Source organism: Mus caroli, unplaced genomic scaffold, assembly GCF_978045245.1.
Source record: "Mus caroli unplaced genomic scaffold, Mus_caroli_1 scaffold_3, whole genome shotgun sequence".
In the NCBI taxonomy this organism is placed as follows: Eukaryota; Metazoa; Chordata; class Mammalia; order Rodentia; family Muridae; genus Mus; species Mus caroli.
Window position 1 is genome coordinate 124,665,817 of NW_028227258.1, and position 17,052 is coordinate 124,682,868.

The 17,052-nt window shown below is 34.4% G+C and overlaps 1 protein-coding gene across 3 annotated transcripts in view; it reads right to left on the bottom strand.

Moving 5' to 3' along the window:
• The window catches only part of Afg2a (AAA ATPase AFG2A), a 172,075-nt gene that overhangs the window by 120,793 nt on the left and 34,230 nt on the right, over positions 1-17,052 (bottom strand). For all 3 annotated transcript variants that reach the window (XM_029474938.2, XM_021157763.2, XM_029474939.2), the window contains exons 11-14: positions 15,992-16,201; positions 11,223-11,276; positions 9,320-9,399; positions 3,378-3,504 (exon numbers count right to left, since the gene is read on the bottom strand). In XM_029474938.2, coding sequence (XP_029330798.1) covers positions 3,378-3,504; positions 9,320-9,399; positions 11,223-11,276; positions 15,992-16,201 — 471 coding nt within the window. The remainder of the gene's footprint in view (positions 1-3,377; positions 3,505-9,319; positions 9,400-11,222; positions 11,277-15,991; positions 16,202-17,052) is intronic.

A 17,052-nucleotide genomic window follows, 5' to 3' on the forward strand; every position in this document is an offset into this window, starting at 1 on the left:
AATGCTTAACTATTATTTGTTTCTGAAAAAAAGTATTAAAACTGTAGACCTTAATGACATAACAGACTGTCTAACACATTATAAATAACATAGAAAACTGATAGGCTGAATAATTTTTATGAATACAGAAGCTAAGTTCACTGCATGTCTCCCCAACTGTTCCACCATTATTGTCTCTTGTCAATTTTAAGCTATTCTACTACTTCTCACAGCAATTGTTCTGATCCCGGTCATCTTGGTCATATGGTACCTGAATTTTGCTGTTGGACTATGTAAAGACGCTGTGGTGATACATACATTTTCTAAAAACGTACCTAAAGTAATCAAGTTTTGGAAAGGGCTAAACCCAGAACTATGTAGCAGAAGGCTTAAAGAACAAAATGAAACATCTCACACCTATAATTCTATCACTTGGAATATTGAAGCAGAAAGTCTGACGCCAGCTTAGGTTATACAGTTACACAGTGAGCTCTGTGTTATGTGGGACTGTGAGAATGGACTCTTCCTAATAATGCCTTACCAAAACTAAACACTGGAAGACTGAAAGATCTTACACACTTAAAGTATTTAAATTAATATTTTGAAAATGGCTGTTTTAATGAAATTATTATATAGGTATCTACAGATCCAATTTAGTAATATCTTTCAAAATTCCAAAGAGATTCTTCACAGAAAACTGAAAAGTAAAACAAAATCTATCTGAAAGTACAAAATACTCCAAATAGTCAAAGTAGTTTTCAGCTGACAGAGCAACTGCTAAAGAAATCAGAACACCTAGCTTCAAATTATACCTCAAGCAAAATCAACGTGGTACCGGAAGAAAAACAGACAAGTAGACCAAAAGAAGATAACAAAGAGCCCCAAGGAAACTCATGCAGCTAGTCACATGACTTTTGAAGAAGGTATCCAAAACATCTATTGGAGGAAAGCAGCCTTGTCAATAAATAGTGCTGGTAAATCTGAATATCCAAATATAAAAGTGAAACTAGATTCCCATTTCTCATACCATCCAAAATACAATTAAAAAATGAATCAAGACTTAAGAACTATAACCAACTAAAGAATGCTCCGAGTGGAAGAAACTCTTCTCCAGGAAAGAGTATACCAACTGACTATCCAATATGAAATGGTTAGTCCTGAAGACATATACATAATAAGCAATATCAAGCAGACTAAGTAGATATTTAGGAATATACATACATACATACATATATATGTATACATATACACACACACACACATAAATGCATGTGACAACAAAACTAACAAAATAGTGTAACAATGGGTATATAGGAGAGTTTGGAAGAAAAGGGAGGAATGATGTAGTTATACCTCAATCTAAAAAAATTAAATAAAAAAATGAAATCAAGACTAAAGACCTGACACTTAGAAACTACAAGGATGGGGAGGGCACTGTTTGAGACATAATATGCAATTATTTTGTGAAAGGATAGAAACAACTTAGGCAGTAGCAATAAAAAGTAAGCAAATAGAATTAAATAAAATTAAAAAGCTTCTACATAAAAAATAATCATCTGATGGGGCAGGCTACAGATTGAGAGAAAATCTTTGCCAAGTATAAATCAGAGAGGAGTAAAATTCATAAAGGTAAAGAATTAAGAAAAGGAAACTACTCGTCCCCCCAGTCAGTCAATATCTGGTCAATTTGAATGGAACAGACAGTTTTTAAGAAGCCAGTAAGTACAGAAAAGTAATATTAAATATCCTTAAGAAGGAGGGAAATGCTAATCAAAACTAAACTGAGGCTCCACTTCACACCGGTCAGAAGAGCAACCATCAAGAAAACCACAAATCCTGGAGAGGACAAAGGCAAACAATGGCACTTAAACCCTGCTGGTGGGGATGTCCAGGTATAGTGTAGGCCACTTTGGAAATCAGTATCCAGGATTCAAAAAACTAACACCAGAACTAACATATGAATTCCTTCCTTCACTCCTAGGAAGATACCTAAAGGCACCCAAGCCAGCTCAGGAAATGCTATACATTTGTCCTAGTTAATTAAGGTTTCTATTGCTATGGTAAAGCACCATGATCAAAACAACTTGGGGAGGAAAGGGCTTATGCTTCCAAATTACTGTTTTTTATTTTAAAAAGTCAGGACAGATACTCAAACAGGGTAGAACTTAGAGGCAGGAGGTGATGCAGAAAACATGGAGGAGTGCTGCTTACTGGCTTGTTCCCTCTGTCTTGCTCAGCTTGCTTTCTTACAGAACCCAGGACCATCTACCCAGGAACAGCAACCCTATCTGTTCCTCAATTCAGAACCTTTATTTGAATGAGGCAGTCTTTAAGGACCTCATCATCATGTTCTATATTCCTTGTTAAAGCTCAGTGCTACCTTTCATGCCAATCTGTGAAATGTCCAGCACTGTTCCATGTCCTACAAAAGTTCAGACCTCAGGTGGCTTGTATAAACACAACCAGCAGTAAGGGAAAGAAAGTCCTCATACCTGTATTTGATCAAGAGCATTCACCATGCAGCCAAATTCTAACTAAACTAAATAAAAGTGCTCATAACAGCAAGGATCCTTCTTATCTTCAAAAGGGTTTTTACAAGTCACAATTTTAAAAGCACACATACAAACACAAACACAAAAAATACATCGAAGATCCATACTGGGAGAAGAGAATCCATTATTATTTTCATTCTAGTTCAGTGACAGTGATAACCACCACAGTTCTTCTACAAAGTTATGGCAGGTATCCTAATTCTATCAAGTATGAAATACACTTACCATGGCATAGACGAAAATGCTATAAAATTCTCCAGAAGTCTAAACTAGATAGGGAAAAAAAACCCCTTAAATATTTAATTTTCAAGTCAAATACACTGAAAGTCTCTAGCAGAAGAGGGGGGCAGAGGTACACTGGAGAAATTACAAAATACTTCCATTAACAGAGTAGTTCCTTGAGTGGCCTTGGTTCCAGTCATACTCTCCATTTCTCCTTGTAATTCTCAATAAAAAGGTATGATGCCCTGAGCTAGGAAAAGGCTGGCTAGTCCAGTCCGACCCTAGATCTTCACTCAGAGAAGGATGTCCTCCAACACTCCACTACTCTGGTTATAGCTACCTGAGAATGGAACCCAGGACCAGATTTTTGAAGTGCCCTACACAGCAGTACCTGCACAAACTTGATCTGTAACTTTCCTGAACCTTGGGAGACTGGCTCGCTAAGAACATGAGGCTTCTGTTGTGCATATCAAAAATTAGTAAATTTGCAGTAGGTAACAAAACAGTGAGCCCATTCCACATTGTCTGGTATCTTAATGAAAAACGAAAAAAGCAATGCAACAAAGAAAAAAAAAAAGACATAAGCCCAATAACCTGCTTCAACATACATATTTTCCTTCTTACCTTGTCTATTCTATCTGGGCGATTAGTAGCTGCCAGAACTGTCACATTTTTTAGCTGTTCAATCCCATCCATTTCCGTTAACAGCTGAGCCAAAACACGGTCTGCGACATTCCCAGCACCTGAAGAACTGGTATTTTGAAAAAGGTGTTAAAAAATCTTTCTATCCCCCTAAATACCACATTTAATATTTTAAAATTTCTTTATTTTATAAGAAAACTATGTATTTGCTTATAAATGTATGCCTGACAACTCATTAGTAATTGAATTATCATATCAAAAATTATATGCAAATAATTTCCTTTCCTAATCATCAACCATGTTGATTTTTCTCTCTAACACTAAAATGGTAAATGACAATAGGACTGAAAAGTGAGATATACGGTTACTTCAACCAGTTCATAAAACACACAAAGAATTAAAGTTAGTCAAAACTTACATCTGCTATATATTGACAGGAATAGGCAGTAAAAGATACAGTATAATATAGACTCAGAGGAAGGCTGAGTTATAGGAAAAATTCTGCATATTCCTCAACAAGAGATGTCACTAATATTTCTAGATACATGGAAATTATTAAGCATTTTAAAAATACAGAAAGCAAGCAGATAGTTAGCATCATCCTAATTTCTTGCTGGACAAACAGGCTCGTGTATCAAAGTCATTTACAAAGCCAGGTACACACACACACACACACACACTCTTTAAATTAAGAAAACTCTGAGAGAACAGTTTTATCAAGATCACAAGATAGCAATTCTCATTCATAATCACAATTTCTTCAGATATACTCAGAACTACGAATTATTTAATCTGTGAAATGAAAAAGCATTGTGAGTATATTAACAGATATATTCAGTGAAATATGCTTACAATGGATAGAAATAACACAAAGTTTTTCTCTACCGTGGGATGCCTTTACCTTTACTCCTGTGACAGAGTACCCAGCATGATCAGCATGCAGCACACTGACAGGACTCAGATTTCAATGTACATTACAAGCCCCCAGACTTGACTATCCACAAAACAGATCCTCTTATCCACGACTTTCAAGTGGACATGAGGTGTTTTATGTAACTGCTGATGCAAGTTTTAATTTCAAGTGGTCTTGTGCAGTATTTAAACTCTCCAAGATCAGAGAGTATAGAGAGCCTGAGGCCTAATTCCTACAGGACAGCCAACCATTAGGTAAATAGATCTGCTACCTAAGTAAACTTTTAACATTTTAAATAGGCTTTATCTTTCAAAACAATCTACACAATATAACTTTTCCAAGAGTCTTTAACAATCAAACTGGCAAAGGTTCTATGAGTTCATAAATAATAGATGAATAAATTTAAAGCAAAAAACCCAACCAACCAACCAACAAAAAAAAAAAAACAAAAGCAAAAAAGAAACTCACAAAATACCCAAATGTTAAAGTAGAAGTCAATCAATAAAACTTAAAAATTAAAAAAAAAAAGTTAAAAGATCAACAACATCCATACACATACATTAATAGCAAAACAAAACCCACTTAGGTATTCTGTCACAGTACAGCAAATAAGTTAATTATTGTAAAAGTTAAGTACGACATGGAAGGGCTCGAGCACAGTACTTAGCACAAATTACCAAAAGATAGTAGTTACAGGCACCATCATTATAATTATGACTCTCACTAACTTAAGGAAGATGCACATAACCCTTTAAAGATACCATAAAGAACTGAAATGGAATCTGGCCCATAAGTATGTTCTGTTTTTTAAAAAAGCATGAATATGGCTGGAGATACAGGTTATCAAGAATGTCTTGCATGCCCAAACCTTGGGTTGACCTTCAGAACACAACAATCCTTCAAATAAATTTTAAAAAAAGGAGGAAGATAAAAATAAAAGAAAGAAAGGAAGGAAGATTAGAAGTAAAGAGTAAGAGGTAAGGGCAAAGTGAACATAATTGAAGATTTTCAGAGTCTCAGAAATAACACAGGTTGGGGCAGATACATTCAAATCAACTCTGTCAGTTCCCTACAAAGCCTTCATTACAACATAGTAGAAAGCATCCCTTAATCGTGCTAATGGAAACCATCAATCTTTTACTACAAACAGCTCCCTGGACCAGCTTTCTAAAACCCAGGCATGATTGGAATGATCAGCGTATATTCAATATATGACCAAAAGCCCCTTGTTCCTAGATGTTAAGTAGACCATATATTTGGCATATGCTTGTAGAGTTCTTTATATTTACTATTATGGTTTATTTCATGCTCAAATATAGTATCTTGGTTCCTTATGAGTTCTCAAGAAATGATTTATTTTGGATACCTATGCTTTACATATATATTTTTCAGAAAGTCTTTTAATGTAAAAATGATTTTTCAAAAAAAACCCTCCAAATTTGACAAAATATTTTTTTCTATCATTTTATTTTTTTCTACATGATATTTTTTTTAGATATTTTCTTCATTTACATTTCAAATGCTATCCCAAAAGTCCCTTATACCCTCCCCTGCCCTGCTCCCCAACCCACCCAACTGCCTCCTGGCTCTAGCATTCCCCTGTACTGGGGCATATGATCTTCACAAGACCAAGGGCCTCTCCTCCCAGTGATGGCCAACTAGGCCATCTTCTGCTACATATGCTGCTAGAGACACGAGCTCTGAGGTTACCAGTTAGTTCATATTGTTGTTCCTCCTATAGGGCTGCGGACCCCTTCAGCTCCTTGGGTACTTTCTATAGCTCCTCCATTGGGGGCCCTGTGTTCCATCTAATAGATGACGGTGAGCATCCACTTCTGTATTTGCCAGGCACTGGTACAGTCTCACAAGAGACAGCTATATCAGGGATATTAGCCCAGTAACTTAGAATACCCAAGATACAATTTGCAAAGGACATGAAACTCAAGAAGAAGGAAGGCCAAAGTGTGGATACTTCGTTCCTTAGAATGGGGAACAAAATACCCATGGAAGGAGTTACAGAGTCAAAGTTTGAAGCTGAGACAGAAGGTAGGACCACCCAGAGACTGCCCCACCCGGGGATCCATCCCATAAACAGCCACTAAATCCAGACACTATTGCATATGCTAGCTATATTTTGCTGACAGGACCCTGACAAAATATTTTCAATAGCATTTTGTAAGAATGTGTACTTAGATACAAAAATGCTTTACCCAGGAAATAAAATATATATTTTAAAAAATTTCCTACTCTTGGCTTCTTGGATCTATACCAACAGTTTTCTTCACTTAATTAAAAAAAAATCTTGGGAAATCTTGGGGGTAGTTATGTGTTTTCAAAAGGAACTTCGATTTTTAGGAGGAGAATTCTACCCAGCATCTGTATGTGATTATTCAGGATCATAACCTATAATCGATTAGATTGGCCCACATTAACATTTGGATTTAGTAACTTGAGTACTAACTTAAAAACAAACAAAAAAAGCAGTATTAGATTTCTCTACTGAAAAAAAAAAAAAGGGATTTTTAAGTGTTAAACAATGGCTCTTGAGCATAAATATCTTTTCTAGAAAATGAATTAGTGCCACTCATGTTTAGCAGCCATCTTTTTCAATATTTTTTTCCCTTCAGCCCAAGAAGTGTGGTGCTCTGGTTGAAGAAAACTGAGAATTTTAACAGCATGTACTACAACTGTTCTGATGGAGGACAGTACCCATGTCAGATGGCTCATAGCTGCTTGTAACTCACATGCACATACCCACAGACACACACACACAATTAAAAATAACACAAATAAAAGTTTTTAAAAATCACAGTCTTCATTTCCTTGCTCCCTTTGTCCATTCTTTTCTGTTATTGTAGCTATGCACAAAAAGCACCAATCACCTATGCACTTTAAGCACAAATGACCAGGTTTTCCGTTCAGGCTTACTTCTCAATTTAGTTTGCACAAAAAACATTTTTCATTGCTCTTGTTTTGTTGTTCAGCTTTGCTTAGCATTCTATTCTTTTTTGAGCCCACTGTCAGGGTGAATTATTGCAAATGTTCTAAGACACCTCTCTCTCTCTCTCTCTCTCTCACAATGTTCTAAGACATCTCTCTCTTTCATATATATATATATATATATATATAAATGGATATATATATAAAATATCTCATAAACAAAAAAATCTATTTACCAATAACATGGCATGCTCAAAGGCTCAAATGCTATTGGCAGAAGCGGGATCCTTCTCCCAAGCACCAGACTGAACCAAAATAAACAGCCCCTTTTACCCTGTAGCCTTCATTCTTATTATTAGTCAATAGTTTGATTATTCACTTGTGTACCTGTATGTACTGTGCTGGATACCTGCAAGAGGATGAAAGAAACATTATGGCTCTCTTGAGGATTTGATAATTGTAATGTAGGGAACTAATTTAAACAAGCTATGTATGTGTCCCATCAGATTAAAAATTTTGTGAATCTATACTATTATGTACAGGAAATCACTTAGTATTATTAATTACCTCTTGTTACATCCACACAGGAAGACATAAATATCTAATTACTATTTGTTATAGAAAAAAAGATGGTTTAATGTTAAAATTAAGAGGGGAATTCTTCAATCCTAATTATATATATATAATTTTTGTCCTTTATTTTCACATAACTACTGAAACCTAGTTTGAGAACAACTTGGTGAAAACATTTCAAAGGCCTTGAAAACATCCTGGTTAACTTTCAAAACATCAGTAGGAAACAAAAACCATAAAACTGACATCCTAGGAAATCAGAGCCAAAAGTTTAAATACCAATATTTAATTAAAGACAAATATTTAAATCACTAAAGTGTCAAAAATTTTACTATCTGCTAGAGAAAGGCAATACAGCATTAAAAAGCATTCAGCAACCAAAAATACTAAAGTCAGACACTTCTAATACACTATTTCCTCTTTCCTTTCACAAGTCAAAACCTCTTGTCCAAATTATTCTCAAAAGACATACAATGGCCTGAGACATTTAATATAACCAACAAAATAAAATTAAAACACAGAATAAAACAAAAACTGGCAAGTTATACAAACAATGTGGCTAGTCAACCATTTTTTCCACTATTATATATTTACTGGGATATCTTTGCACTACAACAACAGAGAACTAAATGTAAAAGAAAAAAATTTTTTTCATAAAAGAAATTTAAAAGTTTACTAAGTAGTCCTGGTATGGAAACCATTTGTTGAGCCAGAGATTTAGCTCAGGGGTAGAGCGCATGCACAGCAAGCCCAAACTCTTGCGGCAATCCCCATCACCAAAAGAAAAAGAGCAGAAATGATGTACTGTGATCTATTTTGAAAGAAAGATTACTACCGCGATTATTATGGTAATTTCTAAAAACTGACTATATCACAGTAACAATACATTTCAAATGTTCTATTACTTAAAACCCACTGAGCAAGGGTCAAGCAAACATCTCAAAATTTAAAGAAAATTTTCATGTTTCTAGCTTTGTGTTAGAACAGAAAGATCTCATCTTAAAACAACTTCAATATAAATAACCTTGCTGGAGAGAGAAAAAGGATATTATATAGATCTTAGAGTTCTTTAGAATAAATGTCTCACAATAAAATAGAAGGTAAATTACCTAAAATGATTAGACTGGAAGTGCTTTAAATTTTAGAAAATTTCTGCGTGGGTCATATAGTATCAGCTTTCATTATTTTCTTCTATTATTCCAAATAATTGTTTTCACTTTTAACTAAATATTTTTATCAATACTATTACTTGTAGTATACAGCACTAAAAGACCTTTGTAGATAAACTAAATGTTAACTCAAATGCTTCAATTTTATCAGTATTTTTCCAATTGTATAGGAAATGATTATATAAAATGATAAGATAAAATAAGTAGGTAAAGGAAAAATTAACTGCATAGATATAAAAATAGTTTCTAGAAAAAATAGAGTAATAGATTGCATTTGCATAAAATATTAATTGCTATTATTTAATATGCTAATACTTAACATTTCTTACCTGCCCCTTTCAACAGCCAGGGCATCAAGTTCATCAAAAAAGATAATGGACGGTGCCACTGCTCTTGCTTTACGGAATATCTAGTGAAAAGAATATTATAGTAGACCAGATTAGCAAATTCCAAAAAATTACAAAGTTGGTTTATTACTGAAAACCATTTAAAAATCAAATCTATCACACGTAAAATTACTAGCCTGATTACTTCATTTATGCCTTTTAACAGATACCCAAAGCACTGTAGTGATTTAAAAGTAATTTCTTTAGGGTCAATATACTACCAATAAATATAATACAGAAAGACCAGTTCAGTAATCAGTGAGCTGATTAATCCCAGCTCCACCAACTGTTGCGTGAAGCTTCAGCAGACACATTTACTTCTCCATACCTAAATTGGCACATTCAGAAAATGATGGTGGTAATAACACAAAAAGAGCTCAAAAGATTAGGAAATGAGTAACAATGCATAAAACATTTGGCCGAATACCTGGAACTCAATAAATAATAATACATAATATAAAACACATTAAAAGAGATACATAAAATGCTCATAAATCTCAAAGTCATCATTCTTGTTTTAAGAATGTATACTAAAATGCTGAGACAAAACCCAGGCAAGAAAAAATGGCCAGATTTTATAGGACTATAGACTGGCTTATCCACAAGCCAAAGCAAGCACCAAAATCTGCATTTACCCAATGAACAGCCAAAGGAACAACGTATGGAAATAAGCTTGGAAGAAGGCAGCTGGGCAAAAAAAAAAAAAAAAAAAAAAATCCAGATATGTATCCTTTATAACTTAGACCATTATTTTTGTTCACATGTTACATGGCCATAAAGATATAGGTGCCAGTTCAATATTAGTAAATACTGCCTTTCTTCCTGCTGTCATTATCAACTAATACTTTAAAAATAGTATCATGGTCTACATTTTTAAACAAAATGACCATACATGATTTTAAATAATTTCTTGAGACAAAACATTCAAATCCCCTCTTCACAAATATCCCGTGTCTATTTGTGTGTTCTTGTCATTACAGAGTTTCAATGAACATATAAGGACATTGTGTGAGGCAGGTTAACAACTGTTTAGGAAAGTCACGGCATGTGATCAAATGCTAACTCTAGTTACTCTAACTTGGCCCAACAGCTGGAATGAAGAAGCATGAATAGTCAGGACCAGTCATTAAAAGCTTGACTTTAAAAGTAAGTGACAGAAGGGAAATACATCATCTAAACCAACAGGCAAAAGTAAGGTCAAGTCAGTAAGATGGAAATTTTCAATTATGAGGCTTATTCAAGATAAAAACATATCTAATAAAAAAAGGTTAAAATCCCATACATAGATTCACTGCTCTTCATAAAGACAAATATTTCTTTTACAAACATAAAAGAAGCAGGAAAAGTTAGTAAAAGTAATTTTGGGTAAAAATAAAAGTAAGGATAGTATGATAGATAAGAACAAACACAAAATATTAAAGAGTATTCAAAATTGCTTTTTTTTTTCATTATATAGATATCATATGATTGTTTATTAGCAAGTGAAAATCTGGCCTGAGCCTTAAATCATTGAGTTTGTTTCGCTTTAGTTTGCTTTGTTTTAAGCAGTAACCACACTGGTGTCTTTTCCAGATTCCTTTTCATAGAAACAGCTTTGCATTGCAAGTTACTGAATTGTCAAGGTCAGGACAGTGCTCAACACTTTACACTGTGGAGGTTTTGAAAGTAGTCCTTATACAGTCATAAATAGTTTTCAGAATATAAAACCAAGTGAACTTAATTGCATTTTAAATAATAAAATAGTATTTGCTTGAGGAAAAATCAGACCGCTTTCCATTACCCAAATCTAAGTAGAAACTACAAAGAAGGATACAAGTATGCTTCTCTCATGGTGTAATTTCCTTACCTCTCTAACTGCTCTTTCAGATTCACCAACATATTTATTCATTAATTCGGGCCCCTGTAGAGAAAACATGGCTCAGTGTCTTCATATAGTCAGCTATATTTTCTTATTAAGGGGGAAAATACATAAAAAGAAAATAAGCAAAAAAAAAAAAATCATTTATTTAAATTAGTTCCTTTAGCATGCTTACTTCCTCTGGGTGTTATTTATACCTAAAAGATTAAAGCCAAATGTTCTAAATGCCACAAATCAATACAATAGAAACGTTATAACTAAACACATTTGGTAACACCTTGTTCTCTACCTGATTATCCACTTACGGATAGTTTTATGATATACCAGGCATGGTGTAGGAACCAAAGAAATTTAGAAGACCTAAAAAGAAGTGTCACTTGTAGGTTCCTAAGTCTAATCACAGGTTTATTAGTTTATACCTAAAACTAGTAAATTAATAACCCTATCAGATAAGTGAAGACATCAAAAATATTCTTAAACATTCTATGATAAATTCTAAAAACTAAGCAAACAGAGCAAGATTCATGCAATGCATGATGTTTCTTGTGTGTTTTCCACTGTCAACACTACACTCGATACAACTAGGCCATGTAGGCACTTCTTAGTCACTACCTTTGCCAGGAGTCCCAGGACCACCCACTGTTAACCACTCCAGAATCACACTCTCATAAGCACCCTTGTGATACAGTTCCACAGTGTCTGTTTGCTTTCTGCTGTCCAAGTCTGAACCACCTTTTTCTATTTCTTTCTTGTCTTCAGGTATTGAGAGAAATCAAACTCTATCTAATTGTACTAAACAGCTTTAGCAAGAGAATTCCTGGCCTGTCTGTGTAAGCAGAAATTAATTACTTTAAAAATATCACAATAGTATAATTATTTATATATTTTGGATTCTGTAGATAACAGACTAACATATTATTCTTACTCTTCTTTTTTGGGGGAAAAAATGCCTTAAAAATGTGAAAGTTTTTGTTAGATGTCTGGACCAAAACAAGCTGCAAATTAGATTTGGTCTGAAAACTACAGCCTGCTATAGACTTATTCATTACAATTTTAAAAAGTTCATTTCTGTGAAATATTCAAAACCATCTACAATATCAATGCTGTGACTACTGGGGAGCAAACCCAGGCTTCAGTATATTAAAAAGATTCATGAGATACTGAGAAAAACCAATAATATGAAACAACAAAACCCTGCAATTTTAAATCATCTAGTACTGTTGAGGACATAGCCAATGGTCACAGCTTCTAAATACAACAGACTCTAAGGAGACCGTTATCTACACACAAGGAAACACATGAAAGACTATTAATGCACTAATTATAGCGACAGAAACAAAACCTGAAACAAAAACTGCAAAACATAGTAATATAAACTAGATTAGAAATTTGTAAAGTCCTCATTAAGTGGAAACTTCATTAAGTGTCAAGGGAGTGGAGGACGGGAAGATAAAAACTAGAAGGAAAGGCATCAGTGAGTGTTCAGAAGGTTTTGACAGGAAATTTAAGGATGTTGTTACGTTCCTGACCTCTCCACTGATTAGCAAGATTATTTTGTATGATTTCATCTGGCAAGATTATTTCTATAGTCCAGCAGTGTGATAAAGAACGAAGACTGTCCTTTTATGGTATGACAAAAAGTGCTTTTCACTGACTACTTTACTTATAGACTTTCCTAAGCATGACCACAGAAAGTCATTTCAAATGTGAATCAAATAAGCTTCAAGCCCCAAGCAATAAAAAAAGTTCTAATGAGCACAGGTTTTTTGTTGGAGGCATAATATGGTAAGAAATATTTATACAGATTTTATTCAGTTTAAGACAACTAATTAGGCAGCTTATGTCCTGATGAAGAGCAGAAAGGAAGCTGATGGAGTCACTGGTTTTTTTTTTTTTCTTTTGGAGTCATTGTTTTTATTGGATGAACATACCAATACAGTATTATTCCTGTTATTCTGGTAAACATTATCCATAAAATTAAAGGATATGATATAAAATACTAATATAATGAAGACCTTTTAAAATTCAGGCATATTACACAAAATTTTTTAATCATCTACCTTAAAAGCAGTTAGAGAATGTGGAGAAATATGATGATTTTGTGTTCTCTTCTACTGAATAAAATGTCAGTATTTTAGCACTGTTAGCAGAAATATTAACACAACTTAAATCCATGGTATAAACAGACTTGATAACATATGGAAAATGTGAAATCATGCCAAATAGTTGAAATATCTGAGGACCCTTCATTCTATTACCATGTAGAAGTAGACCACCAAAAACCCAGGAAAGAAACAAAGGAAAATGATGGGAGAGAATGACAAGGGAGGGGAGGAAGATTCACAGATTTGAAACTTTAGCCTAAGTTTATGAGAAAACTGGGCTGGAATAATTCAACTCAGGTATTACTAACTAGTAAAGGCATTAACATAAAACTATTAGGCCTCAAAAGAACATGTGATTCTCTATTTAAATACAGGCTTACTCCAGCACAATGTAACACAGAGTGCTACAATTGTTCCACTGCACTGCTCTAGAGTTCAATATATCAAAGTGGTTTCATCATCAAGGGAGGTTACTTTGAAGTTGAAGTTCAAACTGTTAAAATTTATTATATTCACTATATTTCATAATCTGCTACCATGCTTTTAGATCAGTAAGATTCTGTGTGTGTGTGTGCACACATGTATGCACACATATATCTGAAAAATGGAAGTCAGCAACAGCAAGCACGAATTAATTCTGTGAAGCCTTGCTAAATGTCTGAAGTGTATTGTTTCTGGTGTGGTAATACTTTTTGAATGTTATCCCAACGGATTCATGTGTTGGAAGTTTGGTCTCTAATGTGGTGAACCTTTATGAGACAGAGTCTAATGGGAAACCCTTAGATCAATGAAGGAATTACCCTCATAAGGAAAGTTAGTTCCTGTGAGATACTGAGTTCCTGGGGATGAGTTGTTACAAGAGGCAGCCCAGCCACTAAATCACTCAGACTACCTTTTGTAATGATCTCTTTCAACTACCTGTACTTTTGTCAAGACGCTATCTACTATTAGGCCCTCAAGAGTTTTAGCCTCCAAATCTATGTGGTAAATCACTCTATCAGTTAGCCTGTCTCAGCCATTTTGTCAAAATAATCTTTAAAAAAAAATCCTGCTTTATCATATCTATATATAAATATATGACATATGTGTATATATATATATATATAATACGCATGCCATAATTTTAATTAAAAATATTAAATACAAAGAAGTGAAGTAAATGTCCAAAATATCATAAATAAATGACAGTGTGGGATTCACAGCTCATAAATGTTACAGGTGACAGAGAACTGTCCCAAACTGTTCACTGAGGCAGGTTTTACTGAGGCAATCAAAAGCAGCTGAGTTGAGTTATAGGCTCTAAATCCTAGCAAGAACGCAAAGTGATAGAGCGCAAGACTGTTGTCTCCATACTCAGAAGGGAGACAGGAACCATCCTTTCACTGCACAAAGTACCAACACTGCAAATAAAAAGGTGGAAAACAAGTAAGTTCCAAAGATGACTTCTAAATCTTTCTAGATAAATAACCGCATAGCTTAATTTGAAAATATTGCATTTTAAACACCAATTTGCATCTAACCATAAGATTGGGATGAAAATCGTATGGTCTGTAAGTCTCACATTTACTAAGTTTTATATTATTTTAAAAACAACATACCAATCTTTAGAATATATACTGTTAAGACCACAGGAGGCTTTTTTGTTTAACAATTTTCCTTACCAAATAACCTCAGCAACTAGATACTGCAACATTTTACCCATAGAAAGCGTGCGGCGTTAATGTATACTGGTAAGTGTGATTAAGAAAAACTATATAAGTATCTTATTTGGGCATATGGTATTTTTAGCACCCATAGTGAAGATTTCTATTGTTTAAATTTGCAAAACAACAAATAAAGAATATGCAAAAGTATTTGCTCAACTGCCTTACTATTCTGGAGAGAACTGAGCCTGGCAGCCATCTATGCTTCATTATTTTACAGTCACAAATTCAAGCATGATCTTATCACCTCAGACTCTTGCAGTATTGCTCTGTAATAATTTCCTGGACTTTTTCAGTCTTCCCAGGGGCTGCATAAATGTGCCTGACACCTGCCTGGTAGTCTGGGCTATAATAATTCAAGTGTTTAAGGTCTAAGTTGGTCTAGAGTAGGCAAATTAACCAAGTGTCGATTAAGGTAAATATGAGGGGATATGCCCATAAAAAGTAAAATGCCCAAGTGATAGAATTACACACAGGTACTGTGAGGAAAACATCTTGAAAATTAGTATCAGCACACATAGAAGGCCATTCTGGAGAAATACTTCCAGGAGCAGGAAAACAGAGAGCAAGTGTGAGTTAGATGTGCTGCAGGCAAGTAGAAGCTCCAAAAAAAATAAGAGGGATTGGCACAAAAGGGAAGAAAATTGCTCCTGTCAAAACTTATACTTCCCAAACATTCATTTAAAGAAGGGAGATGAAAGACACATCTCATCAGAATTTTAACTACACCACACTAGCTCTACTTAAGCTGGGTATTTGCACCAACTTATTTCTTATCTACTCTGCTCATATTTTACTGTTATCTACCTCAAAACAAAAAAACAAAAACAAAAACAAAAAAAAAGAAACAAGAAACAAAAAGCAACTGTTCCTTATGGAACAGACACTATACAGGATGTAAAAAAAGAAGCTAAAAGAGAGATTAACTACTGAAACACCAACATCCTACCTTTATAGCTAGAAAGTTCAACCCACTTTCATTGGCCAAAGCTTTTGCTATCATTGTTTTTGAGCATCCAGGTGGCCCATACAAGAGAACTCCTTTGGGTGGCTGAATACCCATTCTGTTGAAAGACTTAGGATGTTTCAAGGGCCATTCCACAGCCTGTTTCAATTTCAGTTTGATATTTTCCAGTCCTCCAATATCTGACCAGGAAACCTACAAAACAAAATTTTTTTCTTTATTATCGTTAATTGTAATTTGCCTTTAAAGGACAAATGAAGACTCTTTAAGTAAGTATGCATGTTCACTGAATTAGGTCAGTAGGTTCTTAGTAAATACAAAATAACCTCTTTATGATACTTACCTCAAGTAAGTTAATACAGTACTACTGCTCAAAGTAAAAATAGCACTACAACAGAAGACCTCATTTATTTATTGGGAATTTTACATGAATACTGTAGTTATATCATTTCTCCCCTCCCTCTCCACCCTCTAGCTCCTCCCAGAAACCATCAATACCTCTCAAATTTACTGCCTCTTATTCTTTACTTATCATCACACACACATACACAAATTTATAAATACAACTTGTTGGCTTCATTTGGTGTTTAAATTCATACATGTTTAAGGCTAATCATTTGGGATTAGATAACCTATCAGGGGGATCACATCAGAACAGTCTGATTCTCCATCTCTCAGCATTTTTCTGCTCTCTCTTCCAAATTTCCCTGAACAATAGTTTTATTATGTCATACCTAGGCACCCCATGATGAGGTATTATCTGCATTTTGATGAGTTATGGATTTCTGTAAAGGTCTTTGTCTCCCTGCAAAATGAAGCTTCCTTGATGAGGGGATTAGCGTTATATTTACCTGTGGGTAAATATTCAAAATTTACATTGGTTTACAGAAATGGTATTGGTAGGCCCTCTTCTGGGCTCACCAGTCATAGGTAGCAGGCTACGTTAATAAATACCAGGTCCGAATTCCTTCCTAATCAATAGCTCTTAAATAGAATCAGATGGCTGTTGGTTATCTCTGTGATATGTGCACCTTTCTGAATACACT